We start from the raw sequence: 20,733 nt of genomic DNA on the forward strand, positions 1-20,733 counted from the left end.
ATGTGCAGTAGTTAGCTGATGTCTTTATTAACCACTGTGCATTTTCTTATCTTGTTACCATATTTGTACAAAGCAAACAAATGTTTTAATATACATGTTATTAGGTATACGAATGACACCATTGTTACAAATTATAATAAACTTTGTGTTGTACATAAACGCATTTAAATTATAATAACTTGTATGTATAAAGAAACAATTGAATGTTTTGGAATACTATTTGTAAATTTTTGAAAATTGTCTGCTTAATAATTTACATAGTACCATCCTTTACCCTCCTGTTGAAAACTATCTTACGTCTCGTGGTCATTGCATGTATTTTTACAATAATAGCAAAGACAGGAGTGCAATAAGGGAAATATTATCATATAGTAGGAGTTCAATTAGTATAATATATAAAAATAGCGCTGTCAATCCTAAAAGGAACAGTTATCAGTTAATAATAAAGATATATTTACAATCAATCATTTTTTTCTACATAATTTACAATTGCCAACTCCTAATGGCAGTGTCAACAACGCATAATAGTTCATCATTTAATGTTAATTCCAATTATTTATTGGATCAAAAAATCACATCGATATTAAATTAGATTGTTTGCCAATTATAATTGGTAACTGTACATATTTAACACAATGCTTATAACACCACTATTATATTTCCTAATTACAATTATTAATAAACACTTTATAACAGAATCGAGCGGACGATTAAATAGGATGGACACATACAAAGATCATCGATTTGGGGACAATATTTAGAAGAGACAATTTTCATTTTTTTTGAGACAGTTGTGTTTACGATTTTTGTAAGTTGTTCCAAAATTATCAGACCGACACGTTCTACAAGAACTCCTGAAGATAAATGAATGTACAATAAATAAAATATTATTTGATTTTACCCAAACAGCAACACAAGATTAAACATGACTTTAGAGACTTCGTTGATAATTTTTAAATTTCGACTGGAATATATCGTACACATATCATAAAGAAGTATAATCTAATTTGGAATAAATATAATAATAACTAAAATAGTTAACATGGAAATATAACGGGTACAATACTTGAATGGAACTTTTATATTCTGTCGATACGCATATTACAGAAGTCGTAGACTTTAAATCTACGTAGGTAACATTCATACATTCCATTTAATTTGCTATCTGGGTGTCTATTCTGAGGTATGTGGTTTACTAAAAATGTAAAAATGTAAGACTTAATACAGTTATGAAGAGGTAGACATTTATATGCGAGTTAAATAAAGGCAATCCATTTTGAAAGTATTATTTAAAGAGCCAATAATAAATAATGCAAGCTAGTTTTTTTTCGATCGATCAATTAAAAGAACCAGGCGATTTGAAAATTTGGGAACATGTCAATATATATTTTGCATTTATATCAAAGATTTCAAAAATTTTTCCATGGACACAAATCTTTACTCACACGATAAGTACATGCAAGCTTCTGAAAATATATATTCTTATGTATATATATTCTTTCATGGTAGTAATACTCGCAGCTACTCCTCCTGATTTGATTCAACACTCGATTCTTAATCTAATGTGGCATCGAGTTTTCTTTTTACATACATCAATAAATCGTTTAAATCTATATTTAATATCTTATATCGAAGTCGGTGGAAAAGTGAAAGTAGTAAAATAGCATTTTTCCCAGGTACTTCTTTGATAGAGGATATAAACAGTAGGAGTTGCAAAGGGTGGTACTACCAGCCTACCAGTACGAGCAAAGATTTCTGTTCCTGTTGCCACACTTGAGCCTCGAATCTAGCACGTGTAATTACCGATGGCTTAGATACCACAGGCGTCGAAAAGACAACCTTCACAGCACTGAAAAGTTTCTGACTATTGACTAAACAATAATAATCTATTAGTGAAAAATTACTACGTTCGATCGCTATCTTAACATTCAGTAAATATTTATCTATTTAACAACTGCGATAAGACAATATTGATCTTATATACTTAATATTAATCGCTAGATAATGTAGGACCACATAAACCTTGCTCCAATGATTCTTTTATTTCTTAAAACAGAATCTTTATTATGATACAATATACAATAATAAAATATCGCAATTTGTGGTTATTCTTTTTCCGCCACCTATTTGAAAAATAATAAAAGAGAAATACATGAATAAAACTCTAAAATTAGTGAAGACATTAAGTAGCTAATGATTTTTTTTCAGTAAGCAACAGAAATATATTTATTTCATTAAACTATACACAAAATATTATAATTACATATTTAACATGATTCATACTTTACAACGTAATTGGAATGTGTTAACTAGTATTTACAATATAGTAGCCCTGCTGTGTGCAAGTGTGACAAAATGCAGATTTTTCATAGGAAGTTCTAAGGATGCCCAGGTGGCCGTGCGACATATATGTATATATAAGTATATCACATGAAATTTTACTGTCGTTCAAGTATGCCCATTGAATCCCTTGCAGAAGCACGATTGACTGGAGAGTCGACAATTTCTTTCGTTCGTTACTATTAGGATTATCTTTTTGTTAAAATGAGAGCAAGGCTTCAGTGGTATATGCTTAAAAATAATCGCTTCTAGTATTAGAAAAATAGCTTTACTTATTTAGACAAAAGTTGCCTGCCCTTTGACCAATATTTTGTTAACCACCCTTTGTACTGTTTTCAAGGCATCTTGCTTACTATTTCCCTGCGCTTGTACCCATCAACAGGGGTAATAATTCTCCATGGATACATCTCTAAAACTTCAACATCAAATATAGAAAATATATGTCATTATGTTTATATATTTAGATACACTTTATAATACATATATTATGTATATATGTAAAGTATGTACGTCTATACTTGATTTGTTTGCCTAGGTATCTTTTGAACCAGACCCCTGAACTTGGTCCAATACCCAAGCAGCATTAGCTCTTAATAGGTACTTGAGGTCCACTCTGACAATAAGGGGCTCTATCTTGATTTTTTAGATATAGCAATAGACTAATTCATGGCAAAAGTGCCAAACGAATCTATCGTTTCATTTTCTTTTAGCATGAAGCATTTCCATGAGAAGAGTTTGAGTTGGTGCTCCACCGCTACAATGCTTCTGATAAAGGTGATCTTCTCCCCTGCTCGCTACCACATGGATTCCAGGTAATACTGCTAGCAGCTTGTTAAATTTATCCTGTTTATATAAAATCTCATGTATATCGAATCATTCACGAAGCTATCAAAAATTAGAAAAAAGGAAACCTATGTATATATGAGATAAACATACCGGTATAGAAGGATAACATGTCAACGTGTAATCCAAAAGAGCTTGTTGGACTTGTTCGTGTCCATCTTGTACATGTTTCTTGTTAACTAATCCACGAACTTCTGCATATTTAAATAAAATTGATGCATCAATGATTTTTGTCTAATAATAATATAATCTCATAGCAAGACATGTAAATATAAGACAAATCTAGAGAAAAAAGAAGGCGTACCATGATTGAGCAGCATCAAGAATTTCATGCATATATAGTCTGAAAGATCAAATTTGAGTTCCTGAAGTTTGGTCGACAAATCATTGAAAAGGTCTGCCAAAGAAGGAACTCCAAGTAGGCCGAGGCAAAGGAGATCAAACTTTTGGCCATTATGAAGCGTAGTCTCATCAGGTAGATTATTGTGTAACCTTTGATGAAGATGGTCGAGCACCAACATATCCGACCAGGAGTGCTGTAGCAACTTCATTTGGTCATCAACCTGCCCAAAAGAACGTAATAAATTGTAAAAATATATATAAAATTTTGTCAGATTGAAATGTAAAAATTGTGCTAAATTTTTTAATAAGACGACTTGTAACATATATATTAAATGAATTTAATCGAGACATTGAAATTTTGGATAAAAATAATTAAAAGAAATAATTAAAACTCGAAAATTTGAATTTTGAAATATAACATTGAAAAATAGTATAACAAAAGCTATAATTATTTATAAAAGGAAAATTATATGTTAATTTTTAAGAAATAATATTTAATAAGCGACGAAATCTTTATATTCGTGCTCCATATTGTTCGTAAAATACAAAAGCATGGTTTGAGACTTGAGATATCGATGAAACGATGACAGAACATTTTACAGATTTCCAAAGACAAACACAACAAAAAGTATATAATCGGTTAAGTAAACGGTTTATAATTAACATGGGCCTGCTTTAGGGCAACCGCCATAACCCAGAAACGTATCTTGTTATGACCTAGATATGAGGCGATGCTTGAAATCATTCAGTGATTGTGCAATGCTGTTGGTTACCTCACATCCCCGCTCATACCACCAACAGGCCAGCGAGGAGTTATTTATCGGTAAGAACTAACTTCTCTTGAAAAAGATTCTCGACGACGGTTAAAACCATGAAATTTTTATATCTCTTATAATAGACGCTTAATATACGCTTGTTTATGGTATAATTACAGATTGATCTAATTTCCACGAAAAGATATACGATATTTCAATAATTTGTAGATAGAAGTTGAAAGTGAATTTATGTATACAGATCAATGTAAGATTCGCCTTAACGCATTGTTCTACATTATGTTGGAGGACAAACAGTTCATATAATTGAAGTTCATACAGCTAATAGAAGTTTACTAATTCTCCTCGTGATATTTCTTATTGAAATAAGTGGAGGTACGTGTTTTCATATAAACGATATCAATCGGTTACTTAACGAGTTAATCGCATACTAACGAAAATTTCCATAGAAAAAATAAATATAAATGAAGTTCGGATGAACGAAGTTCTACATTTATATACTCTTCCTAAGCCGATGACGTTTCGATAAATTCAAGTCAACTTACACAGTGTTATATATACACGTTAAATAAGTATATTTAACCCTCCATAGGTAAACTAGGTCATTCATATCCAAGCTTAATTTTTCGCTATTCTAAACTTGCAAAGTATCTAAAAAAAATTCTAGGATACCTATCGGAATATTTTTACTACGTTCTATACGTTATACACCATCGTTAAATCAAATACCTGAAACTTTGTTCAGTAAAAATAAAAAATCAAAGGAAGGAGAGACACGAGAGATTGAAATTTCTCTTGGATCCTAAACGAGCCAATTTGCCTAGTTGAGAGGGATTAAAGTCAACAACATTGGCACCAACCTTGAGATCCTTGAAGAATACCGAATTCCTTGCCCAGTCCACCTGCGAGAACAGATTCTGATCGAGCACTTTGCACATTAATTCGAACAAGTCCACTTCACACTGATTGTACGTTTGATTTTGTAACAGTCCAAAAAGGGATGCCTGCCACTCGCGATCATCGACCGTTTGAACGAAGTCTCTTATCATCGGACTAGTTTTCAACGTGGCGGTAGAGGGTGCGGAACCAGCGGCCCCGTGAGTGGACTGTTCGCCGAAGTTGAAGGCCTTCGGGCTAGGGGTGGTGGAATTGGCAGCCCATAGCTTGCTATCCAGGCCAGGGTTGAGGTTGTGCAGGTGATTACCGCCAGAAATGTTTGGCTGGGAGGACGGTGCGATCAGTTGATGCTGACCAGCTCCGCTGCCAGCTTGTGTCGTGACCAGACCAGCGGCCACGGCTGCGGGGGATGGACTCGAATCTGGAGAAGACGTTAGACTCGAGACCTGAGGTATTTGTATTTCCTGTTTAATATGCAGGAAAGGCGTTACGGCGGAGGGATAGTTCGATGGGTCACCGAGACTGCCGCGTATCGTTTGCAGTGCCAGCTGCCGTTGTCTCATCATTTGTAGCTTCCGCGCTCGGTCTCTCTTGTACATAGGTCCAAATTTATTCCTACCACCTCTCATTCGGTCCGCCCGCACGGCTACAACAAAAGCAAACGTACAAAATATTGAAACAACAGGATCAGTTCTTCGGCTTTGCTCGCAAGTACATCTGAAACACGAATCGAACGGTTACTCGGGCTTTTCTGGGTGATCGAACGGAATGATTTTGTTAGTCTTTGCATGTTATGTTGCGTGTCTTAACAATTTTATGTCATTTTTAATCATGTCTGAGAAAATGATCGTTGAGACGACATTTGACGAGACATTTGAAAGACGAGTCGAACTTTAGCTTTTTAACTGAACGAAACGATCTTGTTAATTTTTCCAGTTTTCAAATAATTCTATACGATTTTTAACGATTTTCGATGGCTGAGAAACGATAATTGAATTTGAAATTTATTTTAGTAATTAAGCGTAGTCGTCGCCAATGTTTGAGTTTAAAGAAGCGCCACGTTCCAGAAGGAAACGAGATTTAATCTTAGCCAAACGGGACAAAGCGTAAACCACTTGCGACTATCCTTGTTCTACGACTAGCGACACGTCTACTTGCTGCTTGTAAACGAGTAGCTACGTGTACGACATGGATCTCCACCTACGAAAGCTGCAGGTGTTATTTGGCACGTTAAACCCGTCATTATTGAGAGCGAACGTTAAGACTTGCCAGCGTCGATTATTTATTGCCTGTCATTAACTGCAAGGGACAACCTGTTGACATTCTTCTTTTACAACAGTGCCAATGTAAATGCTTCTTAGATATTTATGGATAAGGATTTCGAGATAATAAAAATTGTCTGACACACAACGAGAAACGAAATATCGAAAGATTTTAGTATAAAGCGGACTCTTTGGTGCGACCCAGTTGGATGTTTATGCTCGAAACTAAGTATTACTGCATCTCCGAGTTAAGATTCACATTGTAAACAACAGATTCCCAGATGTGTGGTCTCGGGGCCGGAAGTGGCCCAGCAGAGGAACTCGATATGGATCCCCCTTGGCAGCGAGGGATTAAAATGTGCCTTCGTGAGTCTGCCGCATTAAAGTACCAGTGTTTCCTTAGCCAGTAAACATGATATGAATTCGCATCTACTTAAAAAAAAAAAAAAAAGTAAGAAGAAGAAGAAAAAAGGAAAAGAAAGAAAAGAAACGGATCTTCGTCCTAAAATCAATTGAAAGTTCGATTTCCCCGTTTCTAAATTTAAACGAGAAAATGTCGAGACAGAAAGCCAAAAGGATAATGGAATAAAATGAAAGAAGTCACAAGACTAATAATAACGTTGAAAGAAAAAAGAACAGTCTCGCGCCATAAAAGGTGGCCGGTTCATCCATGTGCATCGCGACGGAGAAGTTGATGGCGGTGTGGCAACGTATCCCCGAGAAGAGGTCGTGTGCCCGATGACGATCATCCGCGATCCTCAGGGTCACGGTGCTATCGAGGGAGGATTTCGTGCAGCTTTAACGATTTATAGGGCGGACACGCGGCTAAATCGGCGGCGTTGCCTATTTTCGTACGAGGTGTTTGCTATCCGTCGTCGCATGAAAACACCAGCGAACACGAACAAGCGAACGAGCGAGCGAGTAAGCGAGCAAGCGCGGTGCGCGCTCGTTGAAAGTGAAAGGAGGTTGAATCGCTTGCCCGTCCACTTCTGCCTCTGAGCCGGCCTGCCGAGGGAGGAGGGCCACCCCTCTGTCCCCACCTCGCACACATATATTCATACACATACACATACACAGGAACCGTGTCGAATGCCGTCCGACACCCCGCCGCCTCCTAACCCTACTTATTCCCTTCCCTCGACCCTACTACTCTCTTACCCCTCTCTGAACACCTCTCGCCTCCCGTCGATCCACATTGCCGCCTCCGCCACCCTGTGTGCGCGCGACCGCTTACGCCTCCTCTCTTTTTCTCTTCTTTCTTTCGTCTCTCGTTCTCACCGATTCCCTTTGCCTCCTCCTTCTCCTCCTCCTTCTCCTTTTTCGCTACTCCTGACTGCTTGCGTTTCTTTCTCTTTTCTCCTCTCGTACGAAACCACCACCTTTTCTCGCCTTTCCTTCGTCGATTCCCTGCCTTTTTCGAATATACTCCCGTTCCTGTTCTTTCCCGACGCTCCTCGTCTCCCTGAAAACTCCGCATAACGCGGCCACGCACTGTCGCGGTGTCCGAACATCTGCGACTACGATTGCAACCATGTCACAGTCTATAACTTTGTATATGTAAAATTCGCACACACACACACACACACGCATATATATAATATTTTCGTAATAAAATATATACATGAAATATAATATTAAAATATAATAAATATATACATATATATACATTTGAATATTTTCGTTTCGCGCAATTTAGAAACTTTTAGTACGGAGCTATACGACTGGAACGAAGAAGGACATCCGTTAATTGCCTTCCCGTCAGGAGCAATTATTCTCGATAACTATTGGCCGGAAAGATAATTCCAGCATGGAGGACTGAGAGGTAGAATTCACGGCAAAGCAACGATAGATTCGCCGCCGTAAACTTGACACTCGGCTGCGAGCATTCGTTTCCCGAACTTTTCTGCCGTCAGTGCTCTGACGAATACGTACTATGCAAAGCGAGCGTCATCCATCATCCAAGGATTACGCGAACGTGCTCGCGCGAGCACGCCTCCTCGTCCTTTCTGCTCCTATCCGCGACACTCTCTTTTCTCTCTTTCTGCAACATACGTGACCGACTCGCCGAGAATTCAGACAATAGCCGAGAGAGCAAGCCAATAACGAAAGTTGCTAAACTTGACTTTCAGGTTGTTGCTTTCGGCCACTTGTTCTCGATTGCTCGCTTAATGCTACGCAACGCCGCCATCGGCTATCTCGCTGACTTATTTAACACGTGTAAAAAGCTACCTCGCTGCGTGCCTCCTTTTTCGATCCTTCGTTTACGATCTTTCGTACACGCGTTTCCCCCTCTTATTCCGTATTCCATCTCGTTTCAGTTTCTTTCCTTCGTCGTATTCTTCTATTTACATCGTTCGTTATTTCGTATCTCTTATATGCAAGAGTTTCATTCTTCTAAAAAGAAAAGATAGATTGGATTACGATCTTTCGTGCATTTCATTTTCTCGCCCTCTTTCACCCTGTCTTGTATATTCATTGTAACGAAGAACTCGAGGAGACTGGAAGGGTCCAAAGATCGGCGTAGATCACGGCTAAACTTGACTCTCGGTTCAGCAAGGTTTCTTTTCTCTCTCCTTATTGCCATCCTACGTTTACGATCATTCTCCCGTGGTCTTTCTTCTCCCGTGGTTTCACCGAGCGTCGTAGGTGTTACACGCTGTCAGACGTACATCTTTCTACCTTTAATTTGACGCCAGGTGCATCGTGCGCTTGGAAATCGTCCTGCCTTATGTATGTGATGTAAATACTTCTGCTGCAACGAAACTCGCGTTCAATGCGAAGACTATCCGGTCGATAAATTCATCTTAAAAACTTCATTCATCTTTGGATTGCCTTCAACGATATCGACGTTCGTTTAATCACATTATTCACGTAGAAATCAAAAGCGTAGAGGTTGAATTTCATTGAATTAATTATACATGTCGTAGGATTCTAATTTTGATTAATTCTCATATTAAAGCATATGATTATTTAAGGCACAATTATTTAACTGTTATCTTTCTCCATCGCGTTCGATATCTTTTAGTGCTCGCAAAGGAATTTAATTCTCAACTGTTACGGTAAAACGAGAACGTCTTATCTTGACGGAGGTGAATACCTACCAATGAAAGAAATTAAATTTCAGCTTGTAAGTTGTAATTAAGCATCTCGATCTAATTAAAGATAATCAATTGTATGATTAAAGAGATACAACGTCATACGTTTGTTATTTATCTTACTCAAAAACTAACACGTCTTACCACCCACGATGTTAAAATTGCAATTATAATTACTACATTTTCTATCCTACGATCATAACTCGATCTATGGCACATTAAGACGATAACGTCAAGCAACTAAAAATCTTGTACAGTGATCTACCTAGTACATTTGCAAGTTAATACAATTGGAGATACGAGTACGAATGCAAAACTTGCAACCAATCGGAAACACTTACGATGCACAAAGACACAAGTACACTCGTGACTGGTCAACAATGTGTTAAAACTCGAGACTCTTTCACCCCGGAAACTCCGTGGAAATGATCTATCGTCTAACTTCCGACCACGTGTCACACACGTTTCCCGTGTTTTTGTTAAACAAGCGAAGCGTGAACAACGTGAACGGAGAGATCCAACAGTTTCTGTTGCCCGGGATGGTGTTCACCGAGTGGGTGGCGGAGTTTCGCGTGGGCAGAGAACATTAGCGTATCGATATATACGGCTCGATTTGATCGGGCTCGATCGTCAAATATACATGCCAGACAGCGACACTGATGATATTTACGAGTCGAATTCCGGGGTACCCAGCGGGTTGGAACCCGCGGAAACGTGGAATCAAATCGGAGGAACAGTGTACCTCGGTGAAGTAGCAACCGGAAGTTTGAACAGGACGCACGAAATTGCATCGTTGTGGCGTCGAGTTTCGTGGCAGCTCTTGACTCCATTACGCGAACGAAATTATCGATAAATTACAGCGATCAGCGACGCTAGGATATAGCCTTGTATGATGTAAAACGATAATATCATTAAGAATCTTGATTCTCTATTTTCATCGATAGAAATTCTACGAGATCCGTAGCGAAAAACATAGTAAAGAACAAGATTACCGATAAATCAAACTATTGAGAGCTATTGAGAGTTTGAGATTTCCCGGAATTTCATCTAGCCCCTGTGAAAATTGTACGAAAGGATCATGAATCGCGGTACTCGTGACACGAATGAACCGAGACGATTCGATTTATGAGAGAGAATTTCTGACTCTTGGGTTGCGCAGGGATGTGGCAAGACGAGAGTCGCGGTGTTACCAAAGCGGCATATAAATGCGTTAAATACACCTGAGGACGATTTTCCATCGATCGTCAATGGCTGGAGAAACTGTGTCACGATCCTCGTGATTTGACAGAGCACGCGATCGTCCAGCGTACATCTACCGGAAAAGTTTCATTTTGTTCAGTTCAATGTGGATTTAATATAGTCTCGCGAAGGAAACGCATTCTATTTAACAATAGCGCGACACGATATTCTCTTTTATCTTTTCCTTTTTTTCCAAAATCAACATAGATATCGATGCGTTTTGCATAAAAAGTGGTTACGTTATGAAAATATGACAAGATTATTTACTATTGAAGGTACCAAACGTGAAGCGTGGAAAACGTGTGAAACGTGCATAATAAATCGCCTTGAAGCGTACGAGCGTTCTAAAACAAGAAGCAAAATAAACTTGTTAAGAAAATGTATACCAGGAAATTTTTATTTTATTAAGTAGTCGATCCCTTGTCGTAAATAAACTAAAATATATGCGCTGTACACGTCAACGGAGATAAATATAATTACATACATGTTTTTCCGTTTACTAATACGCTTTATCAGTAGGTAGCACGTATCTATGATAAAAAGCTTCAAATATGCCTAACAGGTTGACCTTTTCTCCTGCGCGTAACAATTGCGAGCAATTATAGTAACAACGGTAAATGCGGACCGCGTTACGATAGCGTTTCAATAAAAACATGCATTCGTAATTGAAATCGATATTTCCATCGGTGGTTCTCCGTACTTTTCTCCTGTTTATAATGAATCTGCGACAGAGTGGTCCGCGTGCATGACAGAGATCCACGTGCAATGAGGCCCGTGCAGGCCATTGAAAGAATGCAACCCACGTCCGGTTCGCAAGGTCCGCCGCGACGATAAGCGTAGTAGACGCAAGAGCGCCGAACCCGAGAGCGCGTATGTCGAAAAGAAAGGGAAACCCACTTGGTGAATCTGGTCCACGGGTCCAGTGACGTCAGACCCTCCCCATAGAAATTAATGTGCGACCACGTGACCACCGTCGCCCACGGTTGGACCAATCGCGCGAGAGAAGTTCCCCCGTGACGCAGCCGACGCGACGCGCCCGACCGTTGCGTTAGTGAAGTCATCCGCGCATTGCGAAACAACGTAAAACAAAAAGAAAAAAATGTAGAAAACGACGAAATCTTCGGTCAGGAAACCCTTTTGGATTTCTAGCCGAACAAAGAATTATAATTAAACTACATATTTATGCAAATTCATATTTTTGCAAAGATATAGAAAGCTATAGAACCTAAGCAGAAATTCGTGTTACCTATTAAAAAACTATTACAACGCGTGCTAAACTTTTTGTATGTTACATATACCTTTTGTGCATTTTTGCACTTTCAAATTTCCTACAAATGTATACAAATCCGCAGTCTAATCATGATCTTTCGACTTCTACGAAAGACAAGCTAGGGAAAGACAGGTGCTAGATACATGCATATGAAGCGTTCTGTTTTACCAAGCGACGATACTAACTGGCTGTCGCAACGGAACTTCGAAGATATTTCGTGCGACGATAATTGCAGTAATACCTGATAATCAACTGGCAGGTTTCGGCATTAGATTTTAGTGCTCCGCCAACTGCGCGCCTAAACACTTAATCATTATAGGAACAGGTTAATATTGATGGTTCGATAATCGGCCGTGTTACCGACAGTCGTAGCCGAAGTTTTTCAGGAATTCAAATATTACTCGTATCGCGGCAACGATGACGTACATAGATCGTACGCTGCGACGCGATTGCGTATCGGTGTTTAATGTATGTATATGTATGGATACAGGATACGAATTCGGGCGCGCGCTGGAAGGAATGAGAAAGAAAGAGAAGGAGTCACGAGACAAGAAAGAAATAAAAGCTTCGGCGAAAAGAAGACGGTGAGGCTCCACTCAACGAGGGATTACACAATCCCCGCCTCAACCTAACCTTTCTCCCCCACCTCTGTAATGCGCGCGCGCGCGCGCGCGCGAATGACGAAGGTAGGAGTCGAGCAAGCGAGCAAGGCAGCCCAGGCAGGTAAGCAAACAGGCAAGGCAGACAGGCAGGCAGGCAGGCAGGCAGCTAGCAGGCAGGCGGCCAGATGTACAACTTTCTTGCAACATAATACAATAATTATGAAATTTATGAGTTTCTAAACAGAGGCGCATGCCACGATTTCCGCTGTCCCGTCTATTTTTCCGGGCTCCCTATATAATACATATATTTACAAGCCCCGAATCCTTAAACGCCAAGAAAGTCATTTCTCAGCGATTTTGACTGCGCCGCCGATCGACCGGTGACCGCTCTCACTTTTACGACGGGACACTGGGACGGGGCATGTCCCGGAATCGACAGGGACCAAATCGAACGTTCAGAGTACCCTGTGTTCGGCCATTAAATACAAACCTGCTCCACGTGGCGGACAAATGCAAAAGATGCGCCGGTTTTTCGCAGTCGTAAATGGCCTTCGTTATTACTTTTAATGCTATGCCTTCGACGAATTACTGCCACGAAATTCTCCGCGTCTTACAACGTCCGTTTCACTTCGAAATACTTCAACGCTTTTGTTAATTTCTCGTTTGTAATTCTTTCTTTCTATGTCGCAGGCACGCTGCTTGCAGTAGGATATTCTCGCTGGTTTTTTAATTACTTATATTTTACGCTACCCCATTGTAAGACTGTACTATAGTAATTAGAGTACTTAGAGCGTCTCTGCATAATTCGAACGTAATATGATTAAGAAAGCTGATAAGAATGGTATCGTGGATTATCTCTCGAGGGAGCCTACATCCACCAGGAAAATAGAGTTTCGTCGAGGCATCGAAGCAGAAAAGCACGAAGCATCGCTTCAGCTCGCGCGAACAGTCATCGCCTATCTCGATTGCAAAATGCGAAAGAATTATGAGTGTATACCTATACACGATTAACAGCGCGATCCGAGCGAGCGTTTAACGGCAATAAACCGAACCTTTCTTCCGAACAATCGGTTAGTTAAGAAATTTTAACGTTACGTAAATTAAGCGGGAAATTGATAAATAAGTTCGTCGGTAATGAAACTTTGGTTCCAAGGGACACCGCTAAATCGGCGGTCTTTTTTATATTAAGTAATACCGTTAAGTAATATTTAAGTGGCACACAAATGGCGAATCTTTTTTCGTGACTAATGAACACATACAGATGTAGGCCCGTGTGTGTCATAATCACGGAACTTTCGACGTCGAAAGCGACCCACGAATCTTTCCGACTCTAATTTCACCGTTGTCGCCGGTGAAAATATATTTCGACCGTCTAATAGAAATTTGTCCGGTCACCGAAAGGCTTTCTCCTGATTGTATCGTGTGGACGCGAAACAAGTTCCGAACGTCCTACCTCAAATTTCTAGATTCCATTTGCGCAACACTACCGGTTCGCCTTTGGCCATAGATGAACGTGCGCGCGCACATTGCCGCTCCTCCACGTGACAAATTTGCTTTGTCCAAAACGAAAACTCACTGACATCGGTGGTATACCGAATTTTTTGTCAAGAATGACGCTAATGACGAAAACGAAAGGCGAGTAAGAAGTTAGTTCTCTAAGAGAGCCACATTGAGGAAACTTTTTATATCGGCTACGCCAGATGCCTAAAACTACTAGAGCGCCATAATACACGCTATCCATCCCATTAACGTAGCCATCTAAAGAACGTAATTATGATTAATTGTAATTATGATGGAAAAGTTCTGTGTCTCTTCTAAAATTCTAGAAAGGTAGAGTAGTTCCTTTAACGAAATTATTGTACGAGTAAAAAAGATGACAATTTCTAACTTTGTGGTGTGATTATTACAGATATACCAGGCTCTATATCATTGAGAGGCGATTACAATTATTATTCCGTACGAAGGAAGCAATTAGAAATCCAAAATTGGATGGAAAATAAAGAAATTAATTACGATAAAATATCGTTCGTGGAACGAATAACACAAGCCTTGAGGAATAAACATCGCTATATTTTTAGAAGTCATTAAGTGCACGTTTAATGAAAAAAAGGGAGAAATCCAAGTGTATGTGTACTGTCGAGTTAATGTTGCATAAGTTATTTCGATTTTTTTGTGTCATTAATGTTCTTTGAATGTTACCTCAATTATTTGACTGATTATCCAATTATGTAACCTTACGTCTGCATTTCCGGAGTATCGTCAATTTTCAGCAACTTTCGCTGTAAATCTTTCTAGCGAATACGGAATTACAATACACGAACCATATTTGACAATAAAAATGTTTACATTTCAGGAAGAATTTGCTCGACTAAAATCTTACGAACGAACGTTCCTTTTTTTTTCTTTTTGTTGAAATCAGACGAAAGCTTGAGACAGTTTGCCGTCTGGGTAAAATTGGATAACGCTTCGAGTTCAAATGGGACAGTCAAATTATTCGCAGCTGCGAAAATTAAGACTCCAGTGTCAATATTTGATCGTGTCTGTACACATATGGTGGCACGTTTGAAAGTGAAATTAAAAACCCAATGAACGTTTCGACCATTGTCGATAGCCTATCTCTGTTCAACAACGGTACGACAACTACAGCCAGCTCAGCCTTGTTTTAAAAGGTAAGACAGATTCATTTATCGTTAAAGGGTAAAGCGTGGAATAACTGACAGTCGTCGTATATCAAAGAGCTTCTCGCCATTCGGCCGACATAAAGCTTTCTTCTTGGCAGGGTTCTCTGCTAATTTGCCTAATTACAATGCCAGGTAAACACGAAGAATTTAAGTTAGAAATTTAAATGCGTTTGCAAGTTTTATGGGATGAGCGTGACCTCGTTCGTTACCAGAGTTTTACAGTCTCATGAAATATATGTGGATGCTCTGCTAGATGAGTTCACGGCTTACAGAAGAGAAGATGATTTTCAATCAGCTTTAAAGCAAGACCGAAGTAACGTTCATTACGTTTGAACGAGGCGTGTTCTCGTATTCACGGACCACTGCAAAACGGCAGGTTTGTTGCAGAACTGTGACAGGTGTTATCGCACGATTACCGCCCATTTAACCGGTGTTTTCATCCGATGTCGACGCGCTCTTCCTTCCGCGCAAGTATTTCCATTTTTTCCACATAAACGTGTCGAAATTTTACAACGAACGACGTATATCGGAACGTAAAACAACAGTTTATACTTTAACGCTTAAACAGAAATGCGTAAACTATGTGGTAAGAAGTACCGAGATGACAGTAATAGCGGTGACAACAACCGCGAAACTTTTCTTGCCGATCGTATATAGCAAGCGTTACGAAACGATCGTCGAATTAACGTCAAGAAGCATTGTCAAGTGCACGTTCGACAATTAATGGTTGGACAATCGTTAAGACGCAAACTTTCGATAGCAATTAAAACAAATATGTATATACGTTTCGATATTTCGAAGATAGTTGGGAGATCAGCTCGTGCCACGAGAAGAAATCGGTTCTACCTAATCGGTATAAAATTTATACGTAGAAGTAGGTTTTTACATTTCTGAATAGCGTGCAAGTAAGAAACTGCTTCCTTTCGTAAACGCTCGCAAGCACACTGGAAACTTTCCGCGTTAAGCAATCCGCGTTGCCGCTGTAGGAACGCCGTGGAAAACGGCGTGCAAAGGCGGCAATTGCGACAGAGCCTGTTTCGAGATTCGCTTAATCGTTGGGCCTTGAGGGCCTAGACCCAGTTACTCGAATTGCATTAGACGCTTCGTTCGAATCGTCCTCCCATTTAACTGTTGCCAAAGTGCGAAAAAGATTTTCTAAGACCGGTGGCGCCAGCCACGGCGATTGTGGTTTTGCGAATATATAACCTCGACTTTCGCGTAAAATCTGCATAATTCACGGATGGAAAGCGGATCAAAATCTAATCGCGAAAAAGTAACGCGATACATTTAGAAAACCGACGGCAACTATGTTGCGAATTCTTTTTGTTACGTACATGCAAGAACGGTTTGCCTAATCGGCTATTCGAAATGGACGTGAATCGTGTGATATCGGTGTAATTAAAATTAATGATGGAACATGGTCACGTGAATGATATCGACGTTGAAACGAAGAAAAAAGTGTTGATCAAAATAGAAGCGTTAGAGCATCGAAAGAATTTGCGAAGGAAGACAACGGTATCGGTTGAGCGCTTCACGCGCTGTGTAATAAGGTTAAGTTCGTAGGAGCGTAATGCGAAAAGGCTCGAAGGCGAACGTATTCTGCCGAAGTTTGCCGAAAGGAATCGTGCGGTACCGAAGCGCCAATCGCTGTACACGCGTTCGCGCGTAAACTGCTTTTGACGTTCCGCAGGATGTACGTAAAGATATTGAATAAGAGATAACGCAAAAGTTGATAAGAATGCGGTAATATTAACGCACCGGTGATATCTTGAAAGTTACGCCAAATGCCTGTAACTCGTAACAAAGCGGTGAAAGTAATTAGAACACAGCAGAATTCAATGGGGACAATAATTAACGCTTGCGGTATTAAATAAATGTACATATTTATACCGTCGATGTTTCGACAGAATTATTAGGCAATTTTTAGTAAAGATATGATATGAAGAAAAATAAATGGCACCTGTTTTATTAAGATCTTTGTTTGTCAGTAGCGTCGACGTTAATATATTTGACCGAAAACCTGTTATACGCGCAGACGCAATAGCACGCGTGTCCCACGATTACGTTGCATAACTGAACATCGAAATCTACTCGGTCGCATATACGCGAGCGCTTTCGTTCTTTTACCTTCTGCATAAAAATCGCGACGATACCCGCATGCAACGCTTTCACATCCAAAAAATGAGTGCCCATATTGTCGGACAAATAAAATTCGTTTACGCAACAGTACGAAATTCACTGTATCGTTGTTCATCTTGCGCGTCATTCCCCCCTGTTTAATCTCCGAATTTTGCGATACGTGCGAAATGAAAAAAGAAAAAGAAGAAAGAGAACAAAGGCACGTTCCGTGGATCCATCGCGAGGGATTATCGAGAAACTATACGCGCGCATATGTATTTTTGCAAAGCGTAACGAAATGAAAAAGCGTAATAGATGGTAGATAGCCTTGGTATAATGATGTCACAATTCAACAAAAAACTCACCCTCAAGCTTCATGCCGACTTCGAGGCACTTCTGAAAACGACAGTAGGGACACCGCTTCCGTTGCGTTTTGTCGATGTGACAGGACCTCTCGGCGACGCACGTGTAAACCTTCTTGTTTTGGACGGTGCGCTTGAAGAAACCCTTGCAGGATTCGCAGGTGAGTAGCCCGTAATGGTATCCGGAGACCTTGTCGCCGCAGACCGGACAGAGCTCTTCAATGATGATGTCCTTGGTGTCGGGGAATTCGGACGGACACGGTATCGAGCCGGTCACGACACCAACCCCGACCTGGCCCAACCCAGGATGACAGATGGTACCAGTTGGTAATGAATAGGTGGTAGTTGGTATCGCGACATTGCCGCTTACCGTAGCGGATCCGCCGCCATTTCCGCCGCTGCCGGCCGCGCCACTACCGCTACCGCCGCCGCCAGCAGCTGCATTCCCTGCGGTGGGCCCACTGCCGCCAGCGGCACCCGCACCACCGCCTCCACCCGCTCCTCCGCCGCCTCCGGGACCGGCGGCACCGCTACCACTGTAACTGCTACCTCCGCTACTGTCGAGGGCTGTCGACGTACCGCAACCACCACCTCCACCGCCATTCGCCGCGCCATTGTTGCCTCCACTGCCGCCGCCAGTGCCGCTTCCGGCTCCTGTTGGCGAGAACAGACACGTGTACACCTTCTTGTTGCTGCAAGATCCGATCTCTAATGCCGATGATGCGCCGCCGCCGCCGCCGCCGCCACAGCTACCGCTTCCACCGTTGTTACCACCGTTGCTACCGTTTCCGCCACTTCCGCCGCCTCCACCACCGCCTCCACCACCACCACCTCCGCCCCCACCTCCCCCACCTCCAGTCGGCGAGAATAAGCACGTGTATACTTTTTTACTACTGCACGGTGAGTTGTTACGTTTGAAAAAACCTTTACACGACTCGCACGTCAGCAAACCGTACTGATAACCGGACATTTTGTCGCCACACATGGGACATCGTTCTTCGAGAGCGGTGGAATCGAAGAACGCGGCGTCGAAACCCGACATACCACCCTGCGAGTGCGACTGACTGTGTACCGGCAACTGTTGCTGTTGCTGCGGCTGTTGTTGCGACTGTGACTGATGACACATTGTCGTCGGTGGACTTTGAGCGCAATTCCCATACGGCGACGAACCGTATTGCGGTTGTTGCTGTTGTGGTTGTTGCTGTTGTTGACCAGCCCCGGCCGCACCTTGGGGACTACCCTGTGGGCTTAGATGAAACGGCGACATATTCAGGGATATCAAGCCCGAATGCTGCTCCATCTCCAATAACATATCACCCTTGCGCAAGTGCTGCACGGAGGAACGTGCTTGTGGCGTATCGGCTCATATATGAATTGCCAGTGAATTCTCCTAGTTCTAGCCACTGTGGTGAATATCACGAGTATTTCTTTCTTTTCTTTTTCTCTTTTCGTTTTCTCTTATTTCTTTTTCGCGGCTGGTGTGTATGCGACAGAACAACGGCGGTTTATCGGTTTATTGGTTAGGCTGCCCCCTTTAAGTTTCGAAGCGGTAACGGTGTACGTCGTGCAAGGTCGTGGTACTCTCGTATGCTACGGTACCAACGACTGTGTACGATGTTGTCGGTAAAAATGACGATACAACGACAAGCACAACGACGATGACGACAACGATGAAGTGGAAAGCATAAGCCCGAAAGAAAACACACTATATTCCCTTGGCACGTACAATATCGATCACCAGTCACGTTTTTCTACGGCACACGTTCATAAAGAAAACCATCGCGCACCACCGCAGAAAGTAAATCCTGTTTCGATCGTGCGTACTACGTCCGAACCATCGTAAAAAATGTGACGAAACGTGGGTCTGCGCGTGTTGCGTGAAAAAGAAAAAATTCTCGGCTGTCACTGTTGCATTCGTGTTACTCGCGAAACAACAAAACCACTGTAACGTCCCTTTTTTTCTATCCTTTTTCTATCCTTTGGTTGCGTGGTCACTGATAAATCCAGCTTTTACAACGTGACACGAAACAACAGCAAGCACACACGAGGTTCAAACTGATCGTGGAAGCCACGAGACGGGGGATGATCGTATCGACTGGGATCACAGTGCGAGCAGGACAATCGGATCGTTGTTTCACCGGGCACGCGAATCGCCGGTAGCGTTACCGAGTGATCGCACATGCGCGGATGCGAGACCAAGTTTTGATCGCGGCGTTTTGACACAAAATAATCGACGCGGACCAATCGTTGAATAAATAAGCCGGCTATCAGGAGAACACGCACACACTGCAATCCAACTGAATATCCGTAACGTATCCGTGCGAAAAGTCGAAAAAATATACAACGGTGTCTAAAGTCCGGAACAAATAGACACACACAAACAGAGAGAGCGAGAGTAAGAAAGGGAAAGAACGTTTGGAGTTCCCGTATCGTGCGACTTGACAGCGCGGCTATCTGCGTACGACTAGTTGTCTTCTCGCCTCGTTGCTTTCCCGAAGGGCCCGCCCCCTCCCCTCTGCTGCCCTACCGGCGATACATGGACGTAGGTAGAGTTGGGAGACCGTCTCGCGAGACACGGCACACGTCACGTATATCACAGCAGCAAACACGACAACGATCACGGGCGGCGAACGCGAAAAACACGGACTGCAGGATGTCTTCCTTTTTGATCCATGCCCGGCTGGCTCTCCCCTCTCTCCACCGGGTATATCTACTGTTATTAATGTCGTTGTCGTCGTTGTTGTTGTTGTTATTGTTGTTGTTGTCGTCGTCGTTGACGATCAGAACGACACACGAGTCTGTACACGGCGATACTGGCTGCACACACCACACGACACGATGACGATCGAAACGAATACAGCACGACAACGCGGCACACGGTGGCACTCGGTGCGGCACGGCGCGGTTTC

At 41.5% G+C, this 20,733-nt stretch overlaps 1 protein-coding gene across 1 annotated transcript; it reads right to left on the reverse strand.

Annotated features, from left to right (window-relative positions):
• Positions 1 to 3: 3 nt before the first annotated feature.
• LOC126921215 (nuclear hormone receptor FTZ-F1) lies at positions 4 to 19,952 on the reverse strand. Its single transcript, XM_050732575.1, has 5 exons — positions 17,828 to 19,952; positions 5,159 to 5,841; positions 3,488 to 3,746; positions 3,277 to 3,377; positions 4 to 3,183 (listed from the first exon to the last, which is right to left on the reverse strand). Exons 1-5 carry the CDS (start codon positions 19,134 to 19,136, stop codon positions 3,037 to 3,039), a joined length of 2,499 nt encoding a protein of 832 aa, XP_050588532.1. The 5' UTR covers positions 19,137 to 19,952; the 3' UTR covers positions 4 to 3,036.
• Between the last annotated feature and the right edge of the window lie 781 nt (positions 19,953 to 20,733).

The sequence above is a fragment of the Bombus affinis genome, chromosome 1 (genome assembly GCF_024516045.1).
Source record: "Bombus affinis isolate iyBomAffi1 chromosome 1, iyBomAffi1.2, whole genome shotgun sequence".
Lineage (NCBI taxonomy): Eukaryota > Metazoa > Arthropoda > Insecta > Hymenoptera > Apidae > Bombus > Bombus affinis.